Source organism: Hirundo rustica, chromosome 7, assembly GCF_015227805.2.
Source record: "Hirundo rustica isolate bHirRus1 chromosome 7, bHirRus1.pri.v3, whole genome shotgun sequence".
In the NCBI taxonomy this organism is placed as follows: domain Eukaryota; kingdom Metazoa; phylum Chordata; class Aves; order Passeriformes; family Hirundinidae; genus Hirundo; species Hirundo rustica.
The window spans coordinates 15,868,482-15,891,420 of NC_053456.1; the positions used below are offsets into that span (position 1 = coordinate 15,868,482).

Consider the following 22,939-nt stretch of genomic DNA (forward strand, 5'->3'; position numbering starts at 1 on the left):
TGCTCTGTTTGGGCTGAGGATGCAGAGCCTGGTGCCCCATGGAGGCAGCAGCCCCAGACCCCATATGCAGGGCTGTGTCCTGCACGAGGCATCCCAGCAGCTCTGTGCAGGGCAGGGGGCTGCACTGAGGAGCTGCTAGTGTGGGAGATGGTTGTGCTACTGCCAGAGCTGGGGTCGAGCCAAACTGGCACCGTTCCTCAAATCTCCTGAGAGCGGGGAAAGGAAATGGTGCGACCATGCATGAGAAGGGACGTTTGCAGTGGCAAAAACATCCCACTGGCTCAGAAAATTGCTGCAGAATCGGGCTTGAAATGAGTTGAAATTGCTGAATCCAAGCGGATCTCATATCCCGGGCAGTTGTAATGCTGGCGTCAGCGCTGCGGCTTCCCTCCCGGGGCACCCAGGCGGGGCTGGCTGTCCTGTGCGGGGGGAGCGGGCTGTTGGGGATGGGGGGCTGCCTTGGGGGGGCTCTGGCATGGTGAGGGGCTCCAGCAGAGCTGGGATGGGGGGCTGGGATGGCCAAGTGGGGGGCAGGAGCAGAGCAGGAGGCAGGGTGTGTGGGTGTGCCATTGCCCCAGCTCTACCAGTGTCATCCCAGTTTGGCCCCAGCTCCTGTGCCATGTCTCCTGTCCAGGAACATCCCCGTGCTCCAGCTGCCTGCACTCACTCAGGAAGCAGCATTTCCAGTTTCAGAGGCTGCTTTCCTTTACACAACAGTCTTGCCCGTGGTGATTTCCTCTCTGGGCTCAGGGTTATCTGGAGATAAGCCTCAAGGTTACTCCTGGGCTGGCATCCCCACCAAGTCCAGGTCGGCAGCACTCTGGTGTCCTCCCATTCCTGTCCCCATCCCCATTATGCCCCAATGATGACTGTTCACAGGGGTGCTTCTATGCTGCGGTGATCGCTCCTGTGTGGTGTGCCCATGCCCAGGGCCTGCTTGTCTGCTGCATGTCCCAGTGGGGATGTGGGAGCAGGGCTGGATGTCCCAGTAGGTAAGTGGGAACAGAGCTGGCTGTCCCAGTGGGGATGTGGGAGCAGGGCTGGGTGGCCCAGGCATGCAGCAGCAGGACCCGCTGGCACCACACATGTCGTAGCTCTTTCCCCTCGCATGAAAACATTTGGCTGGAAGCTTAGTGCGGCCTCTTGTCTCCTCAGAGCAATCAGGATTTGTCACTGCCTGCAATGTTTAGCGTCGTCTTCCAGAGGCTAAATACCGTGGGGAGCCGTGTAAGCCGTGGAAATACCTGCATGAGCTGGGATCAGCCCAAGGCTGGCACAGTGGGCTGGCAGCACTGGGGATGGGGGGCTGGGAATGAGTGATGTTGGTCCTCATGCTCCCAGTGCTCATGAGTGATCTGGCGTGAGCCAGGATGAGGATGCTGGGGTTCAGCATCTTGCTCCCAAAAGGCTCCCCACAGCAGAGGGGCTGGGATGCAAGTCTTGGGAGCATGGAGGGCACTTGGGGGGCCCCAGAACTGTGTGGGGTGCAGACGAAGATGCCAGGGTCCCCAGCTACATCTGACTGGGATCTGCCTGCTGAGGCACAGACAACTATTTCTGTCAAGGTCAGCATGTCTCCATGGGAGAGAGAGGAAAATGAGGAATCATGTCAAGAAATTGCCTCCCTAATGGGGTCTCCCCTGCATGTGAGCACGGTGTGGGAATGCCAGCATGCACTGGCTGAGCAAGGAGACCAGCATGTGACACGGGAATGCTGCCTCTCTGGCCCTAAGGCTGCAACACTCGTGGGTGCCCAGCAGGCAGAGCCAGGTGCCCAAGGGCCCATGCCCCAGTTGCTGTCCTTGGCTGGACATGTGTGCTACAGCCCTGCAAGGTATTTTTCTGGGTCACCTGTGGGGAGAAAAACATGTTCCTGGTGCAGGCAGGCTCTCCTCTGCTTTTCTTCTTCCTCCTCCACCTCCTCCTCTTCCTCTTTGTGCACTCCCTGTTATCTAATTGGATTTGTCATGCTGGAAAGGCAAAGCCCTTCAGGACTGTGCTGTGCTCTCGCCAGTGTGATTTCACAACTGGCCTCGGCACCCCAGCAGTTGACAAGCGAGTAACTCAGCTGGACGCCATGGGCACCCCTGCTCCCCATGCTCCCCCGCAGCCGTGCCCACCTGCCTGGAGCACGGCCACCACCACAGCTGGACCTTCTCCTCCAATCCTCCCCCTTAGAGACTGGTCCCCGTCCCTAAGCTCTGTCCACACGTGCCGCAGCCTCTGTATCGCATCCCCATCCCTCACCCCGCCCCAGGGTGATTGCCATGCCGCCCGGAGGTGTTTGAACTGACACGAGATGGAAGCGTTCACAGAAATGACATTTTCTCCAGCCTGGGGAGCTTATCCTCCGTTTAAAGAAAACTAATATAGAAGCTGCCCTGGTGCGCCGGGGCTGATGGTATCAGGCTGGCAGCCGCCGGCGCTCGCAACCGCGATAAATCTCAGAAAGGAGCCGAGCCGGCTCCAGCCGCCCTACAGAGAGGGGCTGAGCCGTGTCCTGGCGGTGCTGCGGGGATGCCGCGGCTGGAGGGGGCAGCTCAGGGCGGGTACTGTGGGGTGACCCACAGGGTCCCGAGGCCGCAGGAGCGGGCAGCACGCGGCGGGGATGGTGCCAGCGCCGTACTCGGCGGCGGGGCCACGACAGGAGCCGGAGAGCTCAGCGGCCGCCCGGTGCGGCTCAGGGGCTGCCCTGGGGCTAGGGGCCGGGCCGGGTGCGGAGCCGGGCAGGGTTCGGGGCCGGCCTGGGTGCGGGGCCGGGCCGGGTGTGGGGCCGGGCCGGGCGCAGGGCCCGGGGCCGCCGAGCGAGCGCGGGGCCCTGCTGCCCCCTGCCGGGCAGCGCCCGCCAAGCACCCGGCGCGGCGGGCAGGGCCTGCCGGGGACGGGGTGCGCGGCCCTGCCGCCTTTGGGTGCCGCCCGCTGCCTCCACTCGCCCCCCTCGCTCTCTGTCCTGTTTATGACCCGCCTGAAGTCCTCCTGCATTTGTTACCAAGCTACCAGATGGGATCTTGGCCGTGTCCCCATCGTGGCTGTCAGTTACGTGTTGCTCAGGCATCAAGGCCTGCGGCAGGGATGGTGCTGGGGAGTCACTGCTGAGGTAGGTGATCGGGAGCTCCCTTTGTTCCAATCCCTCCTGCCATCACCGGCCTTTTCATTCCCTGATGCAATGGAGCTCAAGGATGCTGCCTTTCACAGGGCCCAGTAGCCCTGACTTGTCCTGGGGCTGTGGAGGATGAGGGACAGCCCCTCCCCACGCCGGCCCACGCTGGGTGAGTGCCGAAGGTGGGTGCCTGGAAGCTGCCGCAGCAGGAGATGAGAGGCTGAGGAGAGTGCAGTGCTGAGCTTTGAAGGCACCTGACAGGCTGTCGAGGCGCTGCCAGCCACGCTGACAGCCGGGTACAGACACCCCCCCACGCCACTGCTGCGCTCTGATCACAGCCTTGCCGTCACTTCAAAGCGCCCGCCAGGCGCAGATGGGTTCCCATGCAGCCTCCCACCCCATGGTTCCACTCCTCCTGACCCAGTCTTGCCTTTCCCACCCCACCTGGCCCAGATGGTCTGGGCACTGAGGTCCCCAGATCCAGGGGCAAGGATACCGAGGTAGACAAGGTCCCCAGCAGCAATGGCAGTAGGTGATGGCCCCCCAGTGCTGTCAGTGTCCTGCCTCTATGGGGCAGAGTCCCCAGCAGCAGAGCAGACACAGCTGGGGACCCTAGAGGTCCAGGCAGTGTTTTGTGGTGAATGCATGGCAAGGGACAAGGAGAAAGAGCTGAGGTGCAACATTCCTAGGCACAGGGCTCACACAGCATGCCTGGGACAGGTCATCACTATCCAGACACAGATGCCCACCATGCTGGGACACTGGGGGTTGCCGGTTCAGCTTGCCTGGGCTAAGACAACACACACCCCTGTCCCAACCCAGCTCAAGAAGGAATTTTCCATTCCCGAATGCAGGTTGGGGAAGGGCGTGTTTGTAGCAACCCCCTCCTCTCCCTCCCCTCACCCATCAGCAAAGCAGCTCAGAAAGGCGTCTGCTGTGTTCGTCTCAGGAAGGTGCAGAGCAAAAGCCTCCCGGGAGGGAGAGATCCCTGGGGGGGACCAGGGACCCTGGGCAGCCTCAGGGGCAGCCTGCAGCCCGCTTTCCAGAGGAGCCACCCTGAACGCAGCCATGCCGCTGCCCCTTGCCTGCTGCCAGGACGCGGAGGTTCTGACACCATCCCAGGACAGCAGCGCACCCCAGCTCGTTGTTGGCATCCTGCGAGCCACCCGGATCCCTGGGCTGCACTACATGTGCACCCGGCCACAGTCCCGCCTGCGCCGCCTGCTCTGGAGCCTGGCCTTCCTGGCCTCCGCCGGGCTGCTGGCCAGCGGCGCCGCCGACCGCCTGCACCACCTGCTCTCGCGGCCCGTGCACACCCGCGCACGCCTCGCCTGGGCGCCCCAGCTCCGCTTCCCGGCTGTCACCCTCTGCAACCCCAACCGGGCGCGCTTCCTGCACCTCACCAAGCCCGACCTCTACTCGGTGGGAGAGTGGCTGGGGCTGGCCCGGGAGAACCACTCGCTGGTGCCCGAGGTGCTGGCCGTGCTGGGGGAGGACCAGCGTGCCTGGCTGACGCGTCTGGCCAACTACTCGCGCTTCTTGCCGCCCCGCCGCTCCGAGCGCACCATGCAGAGCTTCTTTCACCGCCTGGGCCACCAGATTGAGGACATGCTGGTGGAGTGTCGCTTTCAGGGAGAGCGCTGTGGCCCCCAGCACTTCACTCCCGTGAGTTCCCTCCTGGAAGGCACAGGACAGCTGGGCTGCCCCATGAGTACTGGGAATGATGCTTCACCCTCACCCCAGTAAGGGTGGAAGGGTGGCAGAGTGGGGAGTCAGGCTGAGATGAGCCTTTCCAGAGGTCGTGCAAGACTCTACCTTCCTTCCATCACCTCCATGGAATTGGAAGGGAGTTTCTGGATCTTACCCTGCTTGCAGAATACTCGATCACATCCCTGCCTGCTCCCTTACTGCTGCTCTCTCCATCCCTAGGTCTACACACGCTATGGTAAGTGCTACACCTTCAATGGGGATCGGAGGAATCCGCGTGTGACCCGCCAAGGTGGCATGGGCAATGGGCTGGAGATCATGCTGGACATCCAGCAGGAGGAATACCTACCCATCTGGAGAGAGACCAGTAAGTGGGGCTATGGCTCAGGCAGGGCACAGGTGAGGGGTGCTAGGACGCAGGGTTGCTGGAAAAGCAGAGCACACTGTGAGGGGACTGTGGACAAAGCAGGACATCGGAGGGGTGCAGGTGCTGGGTGGGTGCAGGCATGCGGCACCTCTGTCCTTCTCCCGCAGACGAAACATCATTTGAAGCTGGCATCCGGGTCCAGATCCACAGCCAGGACGAGCCACCCTATATCCATCAGCTGGGCTTTGGTGTCTCGCCTGGCTTCCAGACCTTTGTGTCCTGCCAGGAGCAGCGGGTAAGGCAGGATGCCCCACAGCCCCAGGGAGGTGTCTGCGGGCACTCAGCCCAGCACAGCCCTGCCGCAATGCCCTTCCCACCCCAACAGCTCACCTACCTGCCACAGCCGTGGGGGAACTGCCGGGCCAGCATGCAGGGGGAGCAGCTGCTGCCCGGCTATGACACCTACAGCATCGCTGCCTGCCGCCTCCAGTGTGAGAAGGAGGCTGTGGTGCAGAGCTGCCACTGCCGTATGGTCCATATGCCAGGTGAGGGGTGTGCGTGATGGTGTGCGTGATGGTGTGAGGGTCGCCCCACTGCCCCAACAGTCCTGCTGGCCTTGCCCCAACTCCCTGCAGTCTGCACCCAAAGATCACCTCTGCCTCAACACTGCACCCAAGGATTTCCCTGCCCCCATCCTGCTCCACCCAGGGACCATTCCATTCTCTCCACATGCTGGATCAGCTCCTGTCCTACCTTCCTTACACCACAGGTCAACCCTGTTTGCCTTTTACTTGGGCCACACATACTCCAGCCAACCTACACCCAAGGGTCACTCATCCCCATTCCCTCTGCATCCTGTTCCACTGCCTCCAAGGGAGTGAGTCTAGATTTGGGGGGCAGAATCTCGCCAGACTCCCCTCCTCCCAACCATCTGCTTCTCCACAGGCAACGAGTCCATCTGCTCCCCTAATGTGTACATCGAGTGTGCTGACCACACACTGGGTAGGTGCAGCAGTGGGTGGGCATCTAGGGGCTGGCCGAGTGCCCCAGGGAGGGGCCTGGAGATTGTGGCTGTGCCAATGGGTGTCTGCCCCCAGATGCAGCAGTGGAGGACAGCCAGGAGCGCTGCAGCTGCCCCACACCGTGCAACCTGACACGCTATGGCAAGGAGATTTCCATGGTCCGCATCCCTAACAAGGGCTCAGCGCGCTACCTCGCCCGCAAGTACAACAAAAATGAGACCTACATTCGGTGAGTTGCCAGCACTGGGCTATTCCAGGGGGTGGGCAGGGGGCTGGGGACCTGGGGAACTTCCGCTCCACTCCCGACAGCATTCAGAGAGAGAGGGTCCTGGCATACCTGGCCTCTACAGTATCCTCTGTGCAGGGGTGTTTTAACTAGAGCTTCTTCCCAACTTGTCCAATCTTCCCAGCCTTCCTGCCAGCACCTCCCCACCCCACTGTCTCTCCTGGTCTGGGACATGCCCCATCCATGTCCCCACTGCACCAGCCTGAATAATTCATGAGGGCCGTGGGAGCACCTGGGAGCACCTGGAAGCTGGAGGGCTGGGGGACACAGGAGGTTTGTGGGAAGTGGTACAGGAGGGTCGGTGACCAGCTCTCTTTGCTGAGATCAGTGGTGTCCCCACAGGGAGAACTTCCTGGTGCTGGACATCTTCTTTGAGGCGCTCAACTATGAAGCCATTGAGCAGAAGAAAGCCTATGACCTTGCTGGGCTTCTCGGTGACTCCCTTCGCCTTCCTGTGGGGCCCTAAGGCGTGGAGCTCTGGGTCCCAGCCCTGGGAAGACGGGGGTCTGGTGGGGGAGGGATCACACAGAGCAGCAGCCAGCCACAGGTTGGCTGAAGGGTGGAATGCTGCTGACTGTCCCCATCCCGCATGTCCCCCACTCCCTCCATCCTGCTGACCCTGCCCCAATGACTGCTCTGTCCCCCACCGTCCGGCAGCCCTGGCACTCCCCACTGCCCTGCTGGGCCACTCCGGGCTTCCAGTGGGCTGCACATAATCTCCTGGTGACCATCTTCCCTTTCTCCTCCCCAGGGGATATCGGGGGGCAGATGGGCCTGTTCATCGGTGCCAGCGTCCTCACCATCTTGGAGATCCTGGACTACATCTATGAGGTGTGCTTAGCCTTCAGGCACGTGTCTCAGCAGTGGGTGCAGAGACAGGCTTCCTGGGGAGGGCATAAAATGTGTGGCCACCCTAGAGGGCTATAACAGCCCCCAAATTAGGGAACATCCAGAGGAAGGCAGTGGCAGGAGAATGGGTCCCTCAGCATTCCTCAGTGACCTGAGGACAGGGAGAGTGGTGGGCCAAGCTACTGTCCCACTGTCCCTGGGTGAGAAGGGGAGCAGGCAGCAGTTCTGTGTAGACTGGGGTGTCCACACACGGGGTGCTACCTGTGTGCAGGTATGGGTCTGACCTCCCATCTGCACCCAGGTGATCCGAGATAAGGTGAGCCGGGTCCTGCGCCGCTCCAAGCCACCTCTGAAGAAGCCCTCGGGCAGCATCGCTACACTGGGATTGGAGGAGATGAAGGACCAGGTACCCCTGCAGGGCTGGGCTGCCTGGGGGCTACGAGGACAGGACCTGGCCATGTGTCTGCCCCCATCCCAGGGGGAAGGGAAATCATCCCGAGATCGCGGGGGTGTGTGGCTCTGCATTTGGTCCCTTCAGGCTGCAGAGTCGGGGCACTCCCAGGGAGGCAGGGAGCTGGGTGTCCTCCAGGGAGCTCCTGTGGACACGCTGTGATGGGCGGGAGGACTAGGGAGGTGGCAGGGTGCACGGAGTCTGTGCTCACCCTATTGACTGCCATCCCCACAGAGCCCCTGTGAGACGCTGGGTCGGCACGTGGAGGGCGCCTACAATGCGGGCATCTTGCCAAACCACCACCACCGCCACCACTACCCTCACCAGGGAGTCTTCGAGGACTTCGCCTGCTAGGCAAGATTGGGAGCGGGGGGCAGCCCCGTCACCCGCCTCCCCAGCGTTCTCATGGAGAGGAACCGCGGCACTGGGTGCGGTGGGCACAGGCCCCTGCCTCCCCTGCCCCACTGCCAGCACCAGCCACACCGTTTGCCCCCAGAGATGCCACTGGAGCTGCCTCAGCACCAGCACTGGAGCAGCCCCCAGGCCCTTTTGCCTGTCCCCTCTGCTTGCCCCTAGCACGTGGGCTCAGCCCAGTTTCAAGCACACAGCGTGGAGGGGGATGGGCATGCCAGGGAGGTTTGGAGGAGCAGCAGGTGTGGCCCAGAGAGGCCATGGTGCTGCAGAGCATGAAGGGGGTAAGCTGAGGTTCCTGTGAGCCCCTCTAAGCCCTCCCCTGCTGACTCCTCCTGGGTGGTGGTCTCTGCCCTGCATGGTTTTCCCCATGAGAGAGACATGCCTGGAACAGCTTCCTTCTGCCCCGGAACCACCTCTCCCCCTTCCTGCTGCAGGGCAGGGCAGCATTGCAGGGCACCCCTCTGAGCACCATGGCCCCCGTGGCCAGCCCAGGGACACCCCAACTGCAGCCACACCTGCATGGCACCACCCTGACCCCTGGTACCACCACCACCACTGTGACACGCCCCTAAACATGTTCCCACCCTCGCCCGGCGTCATGCAGTCTCTCAGGGCTGCAGCCCCTACACCACTGTTCCCAGCCAGACCCCTGCACTGTGACTCCCTCTGCCACTCCGGTGTTGGCCCCTAATAATCCCCAGTCATTTCAGCACTGCAAACCTACTGCCTCCCCTGTCTCCTGCCCCAATCTGTTGTGAACCCATCCTCTCCCTGCCCAGGTTTTGCCCAGAGTGGCTCACCCCTTGGCGTAGCTGCCTGGCACAGCCCAAGCATCATGGTGGGTCCTGCCCTCACTCCCCTGCCTGTTGCTGCTCTTTTGCACCATGCACGTACCCCTCGCCATGCGCCCAGCCCCAGGTGCTGAGCACCCGCTGTGCCTCCCCTAGACTGTACAAGGTTAGGAGGGTGCTCCGTACCCGGCACCGCCCGGACAGCCACGGTCCAACCCGCTGGCCGGAGCCTTGACCAAAACTGGCAGCCACATTCCTCCTGCCTGCCCTGAGATGGCGGGACCCACGGCAGGACGCAAGGCAGGACCCGCAGCGCTCCCCCGTCCTGTTGTACATTGCCTCCACCCCCTCCACTGTAGCAGCAGACACCAGCGCAGGGCAAACTGCCCCAAAATATCTCAGGAGGGGGGGCAAGCTGGCAAAGCCCCCCTGAACACACACACTTGGCAGGGGGGTACCCCAGGGCACGAATTTGGTACCTCGGGGGAAGGCTGGGGTTGAGCCAGGCAGCCTCTGGCCCTGCTGGTTTGGTCCCCACCCATCTGGTGCCCACAAATGGAACATGGCCATGCTGTGCCGTGCCCAAAGCCATAGATGCAGGAGGAGCCATCATCCTTGCAGCCTTCAAGGCCCCACACATGGGAGGCGCAGGGCAGGGACCAGGGCACCAGCAGCCTTGGCTCTGGGTATGCATGGGGTCCAACAGCTCCCCCAAAGTATGCACCCACATGTAAGCATGTTCCCTGTGGGTGCGAGCACCCAGCTGCGTGGTGTTCCATGTTCCCCTGCGTGGGGGGATACACAGCGAGCCTCACAGCAGGCCAGCCTCACTGGTGCTCCCCAGGGAGCAGGTATTTCCAAGTGTCTGCTTGGCACAACATCTGCCAGCCTGTCCATAAGGCAATGGGCTCCCACAGCCTCCCTAAGAAGAAGCTGTGCCAACTCCCCGTGGGGTTCCCATACGCCAACCTGCAAGCAGGAGAGTCCCCAGAGGGGTGCCACATGTTATCCCAGGAATGTGCCACGGCCATGCCAGCTAGCCTTACACCAAGGTCTCCTGCAGCAAGTGGGGGGTGCAGGATGTGTCCCCTTCCTGCCAGCTGGAGCAGCAGGCCCTGAGCGGGGTGGGCATGGGCACCATGGTGGGATGGCCAGCACAAACTGCCCTTGTGCTGGTGAATGTGAGAGATGTGTGTCACTGTTTTATAAATGTACAAATGCTCCCTAATAAAGAGGCACAAGTAGGTCCAGAGATGCCTGCAAGAGCCGATGGGGCAGAGATGTGTGAGACACCACCCTAGAGGAGGGGTGGGGGTGGGACCCATGGAATTCTTGACAGCCCTGCGCTCGTGTACGAGGGGTGCAGGGTGAAACTGAAAACAGGGGAGACAGAGGATGAGTGAAGGGGAAGAGGGACCCTGCTGGGGCTTTCCCTGGCAGAGATGCTCCTCCAGTTCCTGCCTTCTCCAGAGCTTTCTCCATCTGCCCCAGCTACCCTGCAGAACAGAGGGGAGACAGTAGGAAACAGAAGCTGACCTCTTGGTGAAGGCTGCCAGCACCAGGCAGCACAGGTTTCCTTCTAAACCAGCGAGGGATGAAAAAGCCTGAGTTAACTGGGTGCAGCTGGGACACAGGGCCACATTCCATAGCTCACACCATGCCCTGTGAGAAGGGGACTGAGCTTGGGTGCTAGAGGGAAAAGCAGGGAAATAGCTACATCCTCCACATTTTGTTATCATCAAGTAAGATTGGATCCCTTTGGGATGAGTCTGTCCCTGCCACCACATTCTGCCCCTCCAGGATGCCCCATCATTTCACCCACACCAAGGCGGTAACTGGGAGCTCATGGTGTCTCCTGCTCTACAGTGAAGACATGTCACAGGAGCTGAGCAAGGAGAGCAGGATTACATGATGAGCCCATGAGGTCCTTCCTCAGGATGTCCTCCAGCTCCTCCAGTACCATGCACAGGAGTGAAGAATGGCAGAGCTTCATGCATGGCCTATCCCAGCTTCTATGCCAACAAAGCAGCCTCAGGGCCATTCCCAAGAGCCCTGCAGTGATGACCTAATGAAGATTTGACATATATTTTCCTCTGTTGCTCTCAGCACCTCTATTCTTTAATTTGATGACTTCCAGGTGCTATCTGGAAATGACAGCTCCTGTAGGGTCTCCCAGTTCTCCAAACAGAACAGGCAGACGACGTGAACCCAGCACACGTGACGTGCCTCACGTCCCAGTGCAGATGGCACTGGGCTGAGGAGGGCCAGTGGGGTGACCCAGGTTTAGCACCCCAGGGTCAACCACAAACCCCAGTGCTGTGGCTCCTGTGTGCCCCCTTCCATGCTGTGCCTGTTCAAGGGCCACCAGGGCTTGGTCCTCCCCAGAGATGGAGATGCTGCCACCCGGGGCTCACCCAGCACAGCACTGCTTGAAACACCTGTAATGAACCACATGAAATAGTTGGGGGCATAATTAGAAGGGGATCCACTACAGTGAAACAGGCCCTTAATTTTAATGAGCACAGTGCTCTGGACAAATGCCAACTATCTGATCACAGCAGGATCGGCTGTGCTGGCAATAGCTTCTGTCACCGTAGAGGTAACAACCCCAGAAGACACAGCAGGAGTGGCAGTAGGGAGGAGGCACCAGGATGGAGCAGGCAGCAAAGGTCTCTTCCATCTATGGGCAGGCATCTCCTCTGGGCACTTTCCAACATGCCTCTACTGCCATGAACAGTAATTACAGCTGTTCTCATAGAAAAGTTGAACTTCAAAGAAAAATAAACATCCAGCTTGGGAGAGGATGTTTGGAAGTACGCCCCAAAATGCAATGGGACATGTGGCCTCACTGCTGTCACCTCCTCCCCAAGCATCTCCTGCCTGGACATGCTGATGGTGACAGGCAACACCTGGAGAAAGGAGTGACTCTCAGCATGTCTGTATAACATGCAAATGCCAAGCTCACCGCTTTGCTCTTAGATCATTTGACCCCCTTGCTGGAAAAATGGACTGGTGATGCCAATCAGTCGGGCCAGGCAAGGGACACACAGCACCCACCTTCCAGCACTCAGCCTCTGACAGTGGGCAAGGAGGCTGGAAAATCAAGGAGGCAATTAAAGTAAAAGTCCAAACAAGCTGCCTGCCTCTTCCCCCAGTGCCAGAGCTTCAGGGTCTTGCATTCTGCCAATGCCGGGGTGGTGTGGCCCCAGAGGGGACATCTCTTGGCATGGCCAGATATGCTGACACCCCATGGAAGGAAACCCTTGCAGGCAGGCACACGCTGACAGCAGCTCTGCCTGCACATACAGCTTTCCTTCTTCATTGAAATGCTCTGATTTCCCTGAACTCAGCCAGAAAAAAAACCCTAACCAAAGGCCTCACACCCTCCAGAGGGGCTAAGCAGTATGTTGGACATCCAAGGCATTGGATGCAGGCCCAGCTTGACACCTCCCTGTCCGCTCCTCCTCACGCAGACCAGCTTCTTCTGCCTTCATTTAGAGACAGAAGGAAATGTTTGCTCGAGTTGGGTCCTGGCCTGTGGTTGGTAGAGCTGCCCCTGCAGGACAGGCACCACTGGTCCCTTCCCGAAGAAAGCACAGGGAAGAAAGGGCATTGCATTTCCCTTTGCCCTCCAGCCCTTTCTTGGTATGGCCACAATTCCCATACCCTCCCAAAGGTCAGCCATCAAACTGATTAAAATATTGCTGGGGCTGAAGCAGCTTTGCCACAGAGTTTAACACAGCCTGAAGTGACCCAAGCAGGGCTAGAGAAGTAGGTTTTGCCTTCCCTGCTCACAGGCTCACTGTTGTGTTTGCATACATAGGAAAACAAACCATGGTGGGGGAAGAACAGCAGTAGCTTGAGTTTTCCCCAGACTGAGCCTCTTTCTCTTTGCACGTGTAGGAATGAGAGAGGAGGCAGGAGGGAAGGCAGAAGGGAAGGCAGGAGGGAAAGGATTCCTTCTTGTGCTTCAGAGTGCTCTGAACCACCCCTTCACTCTCTCTTCTGAAAAGCTTTCCAAGAGGAAGTTGCTCTGTCTCTCTTGCTTGCTGTGGTGAGCCAGTAACACTTAGAAAATTTCTGCAAGGAACACAGAAGCCTACAATGCAGGAGACAAGTTTTCTCCTGCCTCATTTGTAAAATTGACCTTTCACTGCCCTGCCTCTGCAACTGGGTAAGTGCAAAAATTCACACATTGTATGAAAGTACTGGTCAAGTCTGAAGAGGGATCACAGAATGTCTCTGTATTCTCAGCTACTCACATCAGCACCCAGGGCTGCTCCTCCTGCCCCTTTTAAAGGTGTCACTGTCCTGGTCTGGTACTCTGCCTGCACCTGCCAGCCCTATGAGGGCAGGAGAGGGGCAGAGTGCATCTGTGCTCGTGTCCCTATTGTCACAGATCTCTGCCACGTCCCAGTAAGCACAGATGGAACTCACTTCACAGCCAGCGCTCACCTTGCTCGCGCCACCAACCCCCTTCCCAAAGTTTTGCACATCCTTCTTTGGGGTTTCATCATGTTTTGATGCTGTAAATAGCCTGGCAAACACTAAAACAGCTTCAAACCCTGCCAGCTCCCTTGAAAAGGGAGCAGTAACCGTGCTGGGAGTGCCACAACACTGTCATTTGCTCATACATGTGTCAGAGCCGGAAGCCTCTGCTGGTATTGATAGTGCAGAGCGTTAAAGTATGCAAATACCTTTAACTCGGTCTGGGCAAACAGCAGTGAGGCAAGAGCAACTTTATCTAGACAGTCTCATGATAATTAAACTACAATCCTGTGTTTCTTTTCACAGCCAACTTGATTTGAAGCCACTTTATTACCATTTGGATACTCTTCTAATGCCTAATCACATCTTACTACTTGGTCTGCTTTTCAGAGGATAAATATATCTCTAACACACCTGCATCTGCCTCGCTCCCTCTGCCCCAGATTTCCACTTGAAGGGAATTAAGGATATGCTCAGGGAAGATCAAAAATAGAAATACTCAGAGCAAGCTCACAGTTACTGTCTGAAATATAATAAAATTATATTTAAACATATACACTCCTACACCATGGATACAGAGACTGGAGCAGGAAGAGATGAATGAGGAAAAGGCATACCACACAGCCCAGGGTCTCTCCATGAGTTTTGCTAAGCACTAGCAGCCTTGATAAGTAATAGACAGTAGGTTCAGTTAATTTTCTTGAGTGTGTCTCTTTGATACATGTGTTTCATGAAGCAGTAAAACATGATGAGGAAAGGGCTGGTGGAAAGGGCATATGGAGTCATGAAAATCATGCCTGGAGCAGGCAGCATGGGCAGGGGACACAGTCCCCACACCTCATAATGCAAATAAGGAGCTGCAGGTGATGAAACAGTCCAGGACAGGACCACAGTACTCTACCCACCTAAGAACTGGAAAACACAAGTGCTGAGAAGCCCTGAGATGTAAAACAGCCCAAAAAAGAATGAGAGCAATGCAAAGAGAGCAGATCTGGCACCAGTGATCCAACACAGTGCTCAGATTCAGTTTCTAGCCTGGGAGTTCCCTCCAGAGCTGATCCCAGATCCTGGAGGGCAGAGTTCACCTTACTTGAGCAGCCAGCCTCTGCTCTGGCATGGGCCAGGAGTCCCCCATTACCCACATAGAGACCACGAAGGCTGTTGCAGAGACAGCAGATGTGGGAGGACACATAGCCACAGCAGCCCTTTACTGGTGCTTTTCCACTGGACTTCCCAAGTGAGTGGGCTCAGCATCCTGCCACAACACTGGTGATGGCAGCAGGTAGCTACAGCAGGACAGCCCCAGAGACTGTGGGCATCAGAGGAAGTGCAGGACTCCTGCTGCGAGCTGCAGCAGCTAAAGCAGGTATTTCAAAGTGTCTGCTTGGCACAACATCTGCCAGCCTGTCCATATGGAAATGGGCTTCCACAGCCTCCTTAAGAAGCAGCAGGCATTTCCCTGCTCAGGAATAGGATGTTGCAAGTGCTTGTGGAAAGAAGAACCTCTGTATGGAATCGGTCCAGCCAGCTGCAGGCAGAACCTATACAAAGCAGCCAGCACCTACCACCACAAAGACTCCCAGCAGAAAACCCATAGTTGCCTCATGACATAATCAGCCAGACCCACCAGTACATCTCTCCATTTTATTAGTGTAAATGCACCCCATCCCCCCTCCTTTCCCCCTATTAAATACAAACCAGGAGCAGAGAGTGGCTCCTCAGTCGCTTTCTCCTTAGGAGATGCACAGCCAAACCCTCTGCCATGCCCATCAGTGTGAGGCACAGTGCCCCTCGACCCTGAGGGCGGTCCCGCAGTGGGGAGGGATCCCACCTCTGTCAGGAGGCTCTCGTCTGAGGCTGTGACCTCCGACGTCCTATCAATACTGCGAAGGCCAAAGCGGCCTGGGTCATGGTTCCCATGGGGAGCAGTTCACGGTATGCGAAATCAGCAGGATCCCCTCTGGCACCCCCGACACCCACCAGCCCCAGAGACCCAAGTTCCTCACACCCCAACCAGCCAGGAGCACTCCAGCTCATTGCCAAGTGGCAAAACCCCAAAACCAATATCCTTATTGCTCTTTTGGGATGGGATGTGCCCCATTCCACTGTCCAGGCTTGTGGCAGGCACAAGGACATGTTCCTCCCTGTACAACCAGGCCAATGCTCCAAAGGAGCAAGGAGCACAGTCCTGTCCCAGGACACTGGGGGAATTACGAGGGATCACTCCAGGCCCTGGGGCAGTCACAGCCCTGCAGAAGGGGGACTTTGGGCTCTACATTCCCCCAGTTAAGGGGGGACAGCAAGAGACAGGGAAGCCTATCTCCACCAGTGCTCAGCAGCAGGGCCAGGACAGAGGGATGGGGCCAGCAGCTCTGGATGAGGAGCCAGACGTTCCAGCTTGCAGCTCAGTGACTCTGACCCCATCTTGCCTGGGGTCTGCACAGCCATGGCTGCTTGAGAAAGACCCAGGCACCCTGGCCTGGCAGACCCCGGCCTGGGGAGCCCCAGTGGGGCAAGTCACGAGCTTGGACACCAGCAATCTCTGCAGCCACTGCAGAAGGAAGACAGATTTGGGCAGAAGAAGTGGAGTGGGCAGGCAGGCATAACATTGCCAGCCCCTCCACCATCCAGGGTTCAGGTGCTGTTCCCCTGCTCCTGCTCAAAAAGGACCATGGCCAACTGGGAGCGAGAGCCGACGCCCTCGAGGCTGCTCTGCACACAGCGGTGGTAGATGTCCTCGCTGAGCCTGGGGTTGCAGGCCTGGTGCCGGTAGCGCTGCAGCAGGGCAGGCTCCACAGCGCGGAAGACATGGAGGTTGGAATACTTGATGAACATGTCATAGATGTCCAGGGTCTCCAGGATGTCCTCATTCTCCTGCACGTCCCCCGCCATGCGGGTGCGTGCTGCCATGTAGTCAGCATTGTAGAAGCAGGCTTCATGGAAGACATCACGGTCAAAGCGCCCCATGTCCCTCAGCAGGTCCAGCGTGGTGGGTGGCACCTGGTTGTGGTAGGCAATGGCCGGGTTGTAGCCCTGGAAGTGGATGGGGAAGAAAACCTGCCAGTTGTTTATGGTGTTCATCCGGCAGCGGTTAAGGAAGTCAATGGTGACCTCTGTCCCCACGCCAGCCACAAAGAAAAGCGTGTCCACAGGATGCTTCTTGGAGATAATGTCCATGACCTTGATTTGGGAAGGTGCATCTGTCTTAACACTGATCCAGGGGATCTTTACCTCCGCATACTTGCGCTCATACTCGGTGATCTGGGACTTCACAGAGGCAAAGATGTCATTCTGGGTGACCTGCTGGGCCTCAAAGGGGTCATAGATGAACAGGAAGGTGAGCACTGCATTCTCACTGCTCTCAAAAGCGGCTGCCGCATAAGCCTCCAGAAAGCGGGCAGCGTAGTCCCGGTCATGCGCCGTCAGCGGCAGGATGACGTTGATGCGACTGGCCTCTGTCACGTAGGGCATGGGGATGATCTCCACCTCGCTGAGGGGCCGCACCAGGTGCACTCGCTTAGTGATGGAGCGGCTGTGCCCCTTCTGGGTGACCACCTCCACCTGAAGGTCCAGCGTGTACTCCATGCCACGCGTGGGGTCGAAGCGCCGGTAGCCGTTCACCAGCTGCTGCTTGCGGACGTGGAGCACTGGCTGGTACTTGCGGTTCAGCTCCTCCATGGCCGTGGCCACCACATCGGCCACGTCCGCCAGATCCGCACCATACAGCTCACACTTGGGGGACCCATCCACGCAGGCATAGACTTGCTCCTCCGTGAAGTAGTCCCACCGCAGCACCTCAAAGCGAGTTTTGGGCTGGAATGGGGGCGGGATGCCGATGGGCCACGTGGCGACGTGGTCCCCGTCTGCAGACAGGCTGCTGGTGTTCTGGATCTCCATCTGCAAGACAAGAGATGGAGGAGTGAGAGCCAAGGCAGGCACAAGCAGGTCTTCCAGCTCTGGCAGCACTCAAGCTGATTTCTGATACTCAGAGATTAGCCAGAGCTGGTTCAAAAAGCAGTACCAGAACAACTCTGCCCCCAGCCAGACTCTTGTACAGCAACTCAGGTTTTCTCCCCCACCCTATCTGGCCTTTGTGACAGATCTCTGCATCCTTCTGGCTTCATTACCCTGAACCACCACTGCATCACCGGGACCCATCTAGGTCCATTGCTGCTTTCCAGACAGCACCACTGCCTCTTTAGCCACATGAGCTCAACTGATTCCGTCCAACAAGAGGATCAGGTGAGAAACCCACAGAGAAACCAGAAAGCCCACAAGGATGACAAACAGAACCAAGACCCTCCCAGCCAAGCCAGATCTCACCTGGAGCTGCTGGATCTCCTCATAGGTTCTCTCAAGCTCCACCTGTGCAAAGTACTTGTGCAACCGGTACATCTGGAGGGGATCCAGCACAGGGTGGACAGTGAAGGCGCTCTGGAAATGGAGGTCGGTCTCCCGTTCAGGGTCTGCGTTCTTCCCCAGCTCAAAATAGTGGTAATGCAGACCCTGTGCCAGCCAGGAGAGATAGGTCACAGCCAGCCCCAACCTGAACTCCCACACCACCAGATGTCAGCACAGCAAGCTCAAAGGATGTCAGGGTGCAACAGCTAGTCCTCCCAGGGTTGAGAGAGCCCACGGGGAGGAGGGAAAACACTGGGTCAGGATCCAGCCATCTCTGCTGCAGGACCTACCTCATGCTCCTCAACACAGTTGACACCCGTGTAGTCAATGATGCAGCGGCCCAGCCACTCATCAGGCCGGGCACTGAGGATGTCATTGCGGCAGCTCTCCAGGTGCTGCTGCAGGAGCAGGAGGAGGCTGCGAGACAGCAAGTAGCCAAACCCTCCATAGCAATAACGTCCCTCGGTGTCCCCGCCGATGAACTCCTCAGGACGACCCAGGTAGAGGTGGGTGTCAATGCTGAGGTGGGCGACCAGGTGGCTGATGCGGTGCGCCTCCGTGTAGGTATCATCCTGCACCAGGAAGAACCAGTCGAAATCGTTCACGTAGTGGTCCAGAAGGTACCTGACGGTCTGGTACATGTTCCAGATGGGCCGCTCATCACTGTGCGTCACCACTGTCATGCCATGGGGCACCTTGCGGCCCCGTGTGCCGGTGAAGTACACCAGGCGCTCCAGGCGGTGTGCCAGCGTGCGGTTGACGGCCACCCCCAGTGTGTTCAGCGTGCTCTTGGAGGTCAGCACACCCACGAAGAGCCGCTGCCGCATCCCCAACTCTGTGCTAATGTACCGGGTCCTGCAAGAAGAAGACAATGCATAGCCTCTAGGGCACTGCAACCCACCTCAGCCTGTACCCTCCCTACTGTAACCAATGGCACCGACCTCAGTTCCTCTGCAGGAACTGCTCCCAGGCTTCAGCCACACACACACGATATCACCCCAGTCTCACCATCTGCCACTACACCTGTGTCAGAGGCACTGCAGAGCACTTTGCCAAGGTCCTCGTCAACTTGAGACCAAAGGGGACCCCACCTTCCCATAAGCTGGCCAGTCCAGCTCAAAACAGATGCTCTCAAAAGGCTGAGCACAGGTAAAAGCAGGAAACAGGGCTGCACAACCCGACTCTAGCAGGGACATGACTCACCAGACACCCCAACCGCGAGGCTGGCCAGGTCTGAACTGGGAAGCACCTTCCTGCCACCCCTCCCAGTCATACTACTCTAAAGCAGGCAGGCAGGAGAGCCCGCGCTGACCTCCCTGGGAAGCCAGGCCCCACACAGGTTGCTGAAGCCAGCAAAGGGGCTGGCTGTGTCCCCCTCCCCACCACGGCCCCCAGCTGTCGCACTCACAATGACTTTCAGGTTTAATTCTCCCAGTCTGGCGTAGTAGCAGGAAGCGACCCCCCCCATCACATCCCCCAACCACCGCCTGCTACACAGTGGTCCCATTCAGCCCCCTGCACCCACCCACCACCTCGCCAGGACAAGGAGGCCCTTTCACTGCCTGTTCCCTGTCATCCAGGGGACGCTGGGATGGGGCTGCAGCCGACTCCGGAGCAGGCTGGCGTTTGCGGCACTGGGTGGGGACGTGCCACCATGGGAGGGGTCCCTAATCAGACAGGAGGGGACCGTCGCTGGGTGCCCGGCAGCAGGTGCTGCAGCAGGCAACCTTCGCATAGCGGGCACCAGCATGGGCAGGAGGCTCTTCGCTGGGGGTACGGTGAAGTCGGGCACAGGGAAGGAAAGGAAGAAGCTGGGAAAGGCACTCTCAGGGAGAAAAAACCCGTCTGCAGCCCCAGGTGGCTGAAAGGAGAGCAAGGCGTACCGCTGAGCCTTCTGTAAAGCCCGCCTTTAAGGTCCCCCAGCCCCGGCAAGGCAGGTACCTGAAGCTCGCCCGCAGCTACCCCCAGATAAACCCCGGTGAGAAACGGCCCAAGTGCCCCAGCCCGGCCCGGCCCCCCCGCACCTGACGGCCTTCTTGGCGGCCCTGCCGGGGCTGGGCGGGCGGTAGGGCACGACGCGGGGCTCCCAGTCGTCAGCGCCCAGAGCGGCGGGCACGGCGTTGGGCCTGCGCGCCGCGTTGCCGTTGGCGGGGCCGGGGGGCGGCGCGGGGCCGCCGTCGGGGTGCGGGCGAGTGGCGGGGCGCTGCGGAGGCCCGCAGGGCTCCTCCACCCAAGTGACGCTGAGCAGGCTGAGGGTGAAGCCCAGCGAGACGCCGATGGCGACGGGCCCGGCGGGCCGCAGCACCGACAACACCAGCGAGAGCCGCATGGCCGGACCGGGACCGGGACCGGCTGCCGCTGGCGGCGCCGCCGTCCGACGTGTCACCCGCGGGCCCTGCCCCGCCGCGTCACCCGCCCCGACCAATGGCCCGCGCCGCCACCGACGCGTCACGGGGCGGGGCGGCCCATCGGGGCGGGGCAGGCGTGGGGGCCGGGTCAGGTTGCCGGGAGACCGCGGGGCAGCGGCCGGGCCGGGAGCGGCGTGGTGGGGCCGCCCCGCACCGCGCATCCCGCACCCCGCATCCTGCACCGCGCATCCCGGACCCCGCATCCTGCACCGCGCATCCCGCACCCCGCACTCCGTATCCGCATCCTGCACCAGCCGGGCAGCGCCTCAGGCCCCGGCTGTCGGCTCATAGAGCGGAAAGCGCATCCGCCCGGGGTCGGTACCTGAGTGGGCTTAAGGGCGCATTTCCCCGGCCTTTTGGGCCCAGGACACGGGGACCTCCGCGCGGCCGTGTGTCCCTTCCCCGGGACAGCACAAACCACGGCGCTGGTGAATTCACGGTGGGCTTGAACCGCCACGTTCCCCAAACCGCTGCCCGAGGGTGATCCCCTCGGTGTGGGTGGTGGCTGAGTCGTCGAGGGGAAGAGCGAGGGCTGCGTGATTGAGGTCAGAGCAGTACAGTGTGGGCTGCGGGCTGCAGGCCGCAGCTGGGCACGCCGGGTGCCTGGGAAGCTGGCGTACCCGGAGAGCAAACAGGACGACCTTTGGATGCACAGAAGCAAACCATCCCGGGGCAGGCGGAGGGCAGGCAGACATCAGGAGATCCCAGCAGCAGGGACCCTTATCATGTGTTTTAAACGGGAGCAAAGACAGCTCCAGCTAGGGTCGGGCCACCATCCCACTCTGAGCTGTTTTGCAGCATAGCTCCACCATAGCACCGGCCGCCAGAAAGAGCCTCTGGGGCAGACAAAGCTGAAGGAACCGGGGCAGGACAGAGTTTGCTGCACAAATGGAGCTTCCAGCACAGGAATGATCCAAGTCAGAAGCTGCAAGGCAAGCAGCCCTACATGGCTGCTCAGTGCCAGGCATTGCTGAATAAGGACAAGAAGGAGGACTTTGCATTTCCGCCCATTCCCAGCCCATGGCTGCGCTTCCACAGCCTTGCAGCCGTTGGGACGCTAAAGTGCCTCTGGATTTACTCTGTGTGGGGAGTGCATTCCACCCTCCCCATGAAACACAGCCCACTTGCCCTGGGGAGCAGCAGCAGCCACAGAGCACTGCAGGGCACTGAGGGCACATGGGGGCCCACTCAGCCCTAGGATCTCTTTCATTTTCTAAAACAAAGCAGCCTATTTTCATCGGAAAGCAGTTGGCAGCATCCCACCCCGAGATACTAGATCATCATCCAAGCCCGGCTGCTTTTCATAGGCCTTTTTACTCTTGAATAGACCAAGAAAAGCAATAGGCAAAGCGGTCACGTGGATGGCAGTTTAATGAAGAACATATAAAAACTAGAATCAGAGAGAACGCGATGGGATGAGGAGATACCAGAAGGAAAAAAAGGTGCAGAGCTAAGAAAGGAACAGAGATCTTCTACACACAGAGATCAAAAACCAGCCATGATGATAAAAAACCCAAAGTATCCTGTTCTCTGTACATAGCAAAATGCATAAGAAATAGATGTATTTGATTTTCTTTATGGGTTGGAATATTTAACTTTAGCCACCTTATACAAACCCAGATCATTTATGTGAGTGATGAGAGGTTTCATTCTGAAATGACTCTGTTGATCTAACTTATATTCAGACAAAGGTGCAGATCACAGAAAGTAATGAAGTTTTCAGACTCTGAGTTCGGGAAACATGCGTGGGAAGCTGAGGGCAGAGCACACACCTCCCCAGGGCTTGTCTGGCAGTGGCTGAGCACAGGCCCCCCGTGCCTGGTGGCCTTGGAAGACTCTGTAGGAAAGCAGCAGGAAGGCAGCAGTGCCGTTCCTCCAGCAGCCCCTTCTCAGCCCCCCGCCAGCTGCAGCTCCCGCCTTTGTCTCCCCAGTGTTGGCATGGGGCTGGGAAGGGGCTGCCAGGGGGAATGGCAGCTGCTGCCAAGAGTCTTCTGTGTGCTAGGATTTCCTGGGGGGTCCCTAGGCACTACAGCCAGGAGGTGCCAGCTCCAGAGAGCTCTGTCTCTGCAGAGCACCGTGTCTCCCCACCTGCTTGCCATGCTGTATCTCCCATCTGCTCATGGGGGACAGGTAGGCAGCTGCTCTAGATGCCCCTGACATGTGCATTTGCCCCCTCTTGAACACAGGCACTCCAGTCCCTGTGGCCCTGGCGCAGCCCCTTGGACACTGCACTGTCAGGACCCACCTGACACAAGATTATCCTGCAGTTCCCACATCCACACCCCTGCACCCCGTACTCCTCTGTGCTGGCACACCATGCCGAGGGGCTTGCAGCCCTCGGAGCCGCGGCATGCCGAGCACATGGCACACACGGCCCAGCCCAGGGTGTGCTGCACCACACTGCACATACAGCCTTGGGCTGAGTCCCCGGCACACGCCATGGCACAGGACATGGCATCCCAGTGCACACCACGATGTGCACCCCAATGTACACTCCAGTGCACCCCCCAATTTACACCCTACTTTACATCCCAATATACACCCCAATGCGCAGCTGAGTGCGCCTCCACTTTACACCCCACTTTACACTCCAGTATGCACCCGAAAGCACCCCAATATACGCCTCACTTTACACCCCGGGGTAAACCCCACTGC

At 59.1% G+C, this 22,939-nt stretch overlaps 2 protein-coding genes across 2 annotated transcripts in view; one reads left to right on the forward strand and one right to left on the reverse strand.

Moving 5' to 3' along the window:
• The window catches only part of ASIC4 (acid sensing ion channel subunit family member 4), a 28,555-nt gene extending 18,318 nt beyond the window's left edge, over positions 1-10,237 (forward strand). Inside the window, exons 2-10 of the mRNA XM_040069550.1 lie at positions 5,030-5,174; positions 5,342-5,469; positions 5,560-5,719; positions 6,120-6,176; positions 6,272-6,425; positions 6,825-6,916; positions 7,234-7,313; positions 7,633-7,737; positions 8,017-10,237. Of these exons, the coding sequence (XP_039925484.1) occupies positions 5,030-5,174; positions 5,342-5,469; positions 5,560-5,719; positions 6,120-6,176; positions 6,272-6,425; positions 6,825-6,916; positions 7,234-7,313; positions 7,633-7,737; positions 8,017-8,136 (1,041 nt within the window). The 3' untranslated portion in view covers positions 8,137-10,237. The remainder of the gene's footprint in view (positions 1-5,029; positions 5,175-5,341; positions 5,470-5,559; positions 5,720-6,119; positions 6,177-6,271; positions 6,426-6,824; positions 6,917-7,233; positions 7,314-7,632; positions 7,738-8,016) is intronic.
• Positions 10,238-15,107: 4,870 nt separating this feature from the next.
• CHPF (chondroitin polymerizing factor) lies at positions 15,108-20,205 on the reverse strand. Its single transcript, XM_040070224.2, has 4 exons — positions 19,901-20,205; positions 18,167-18,731; positions 17,799-17,981; positions 15,108-17,372 (listed from the first exon to the last, which is right to left on the reverse strand). Exons 1-4 carry the CDS (start codon positions 20,203-20,205, stop codon positions 16,110-16,112), a joined length of 2,316 nt encoding a protein of 771 aa, XP_039926158.1. The 3' UTR covers positions 15,108-16,109.
• Positions 20,206-22,939: the final 2,734 nt, after the last annotated feature.

What these genes read in the sequence shown, in the direction of transcription:
- CHPF (XM_040070224.2), bottom strand. Translation starts at nt 20,205, where the DNA reads ATGCGGCTCTCGCTGGTGTTGTCGGTGCTGCGGCCCGCCGGGCCCGTC. An exon ending in ACTGTGTTGAGGAGCATGAG is followed by an intron (nt 17,982 to 18,166) that starts GTAGGTCCTGCA and finishes TGGCTGGCACAG; the next exon opens with GGTCTGCATTACCACTATTT. An exon ending in AGGAGATCCAGCAGCTCCAG is followed by an intron (nt 17,373 to 17,798) that starts GTGAGATCTGGC and finishes CTTGTCTTGCAG; the next exon opens with ATGGAGATCCAGAACACCAG.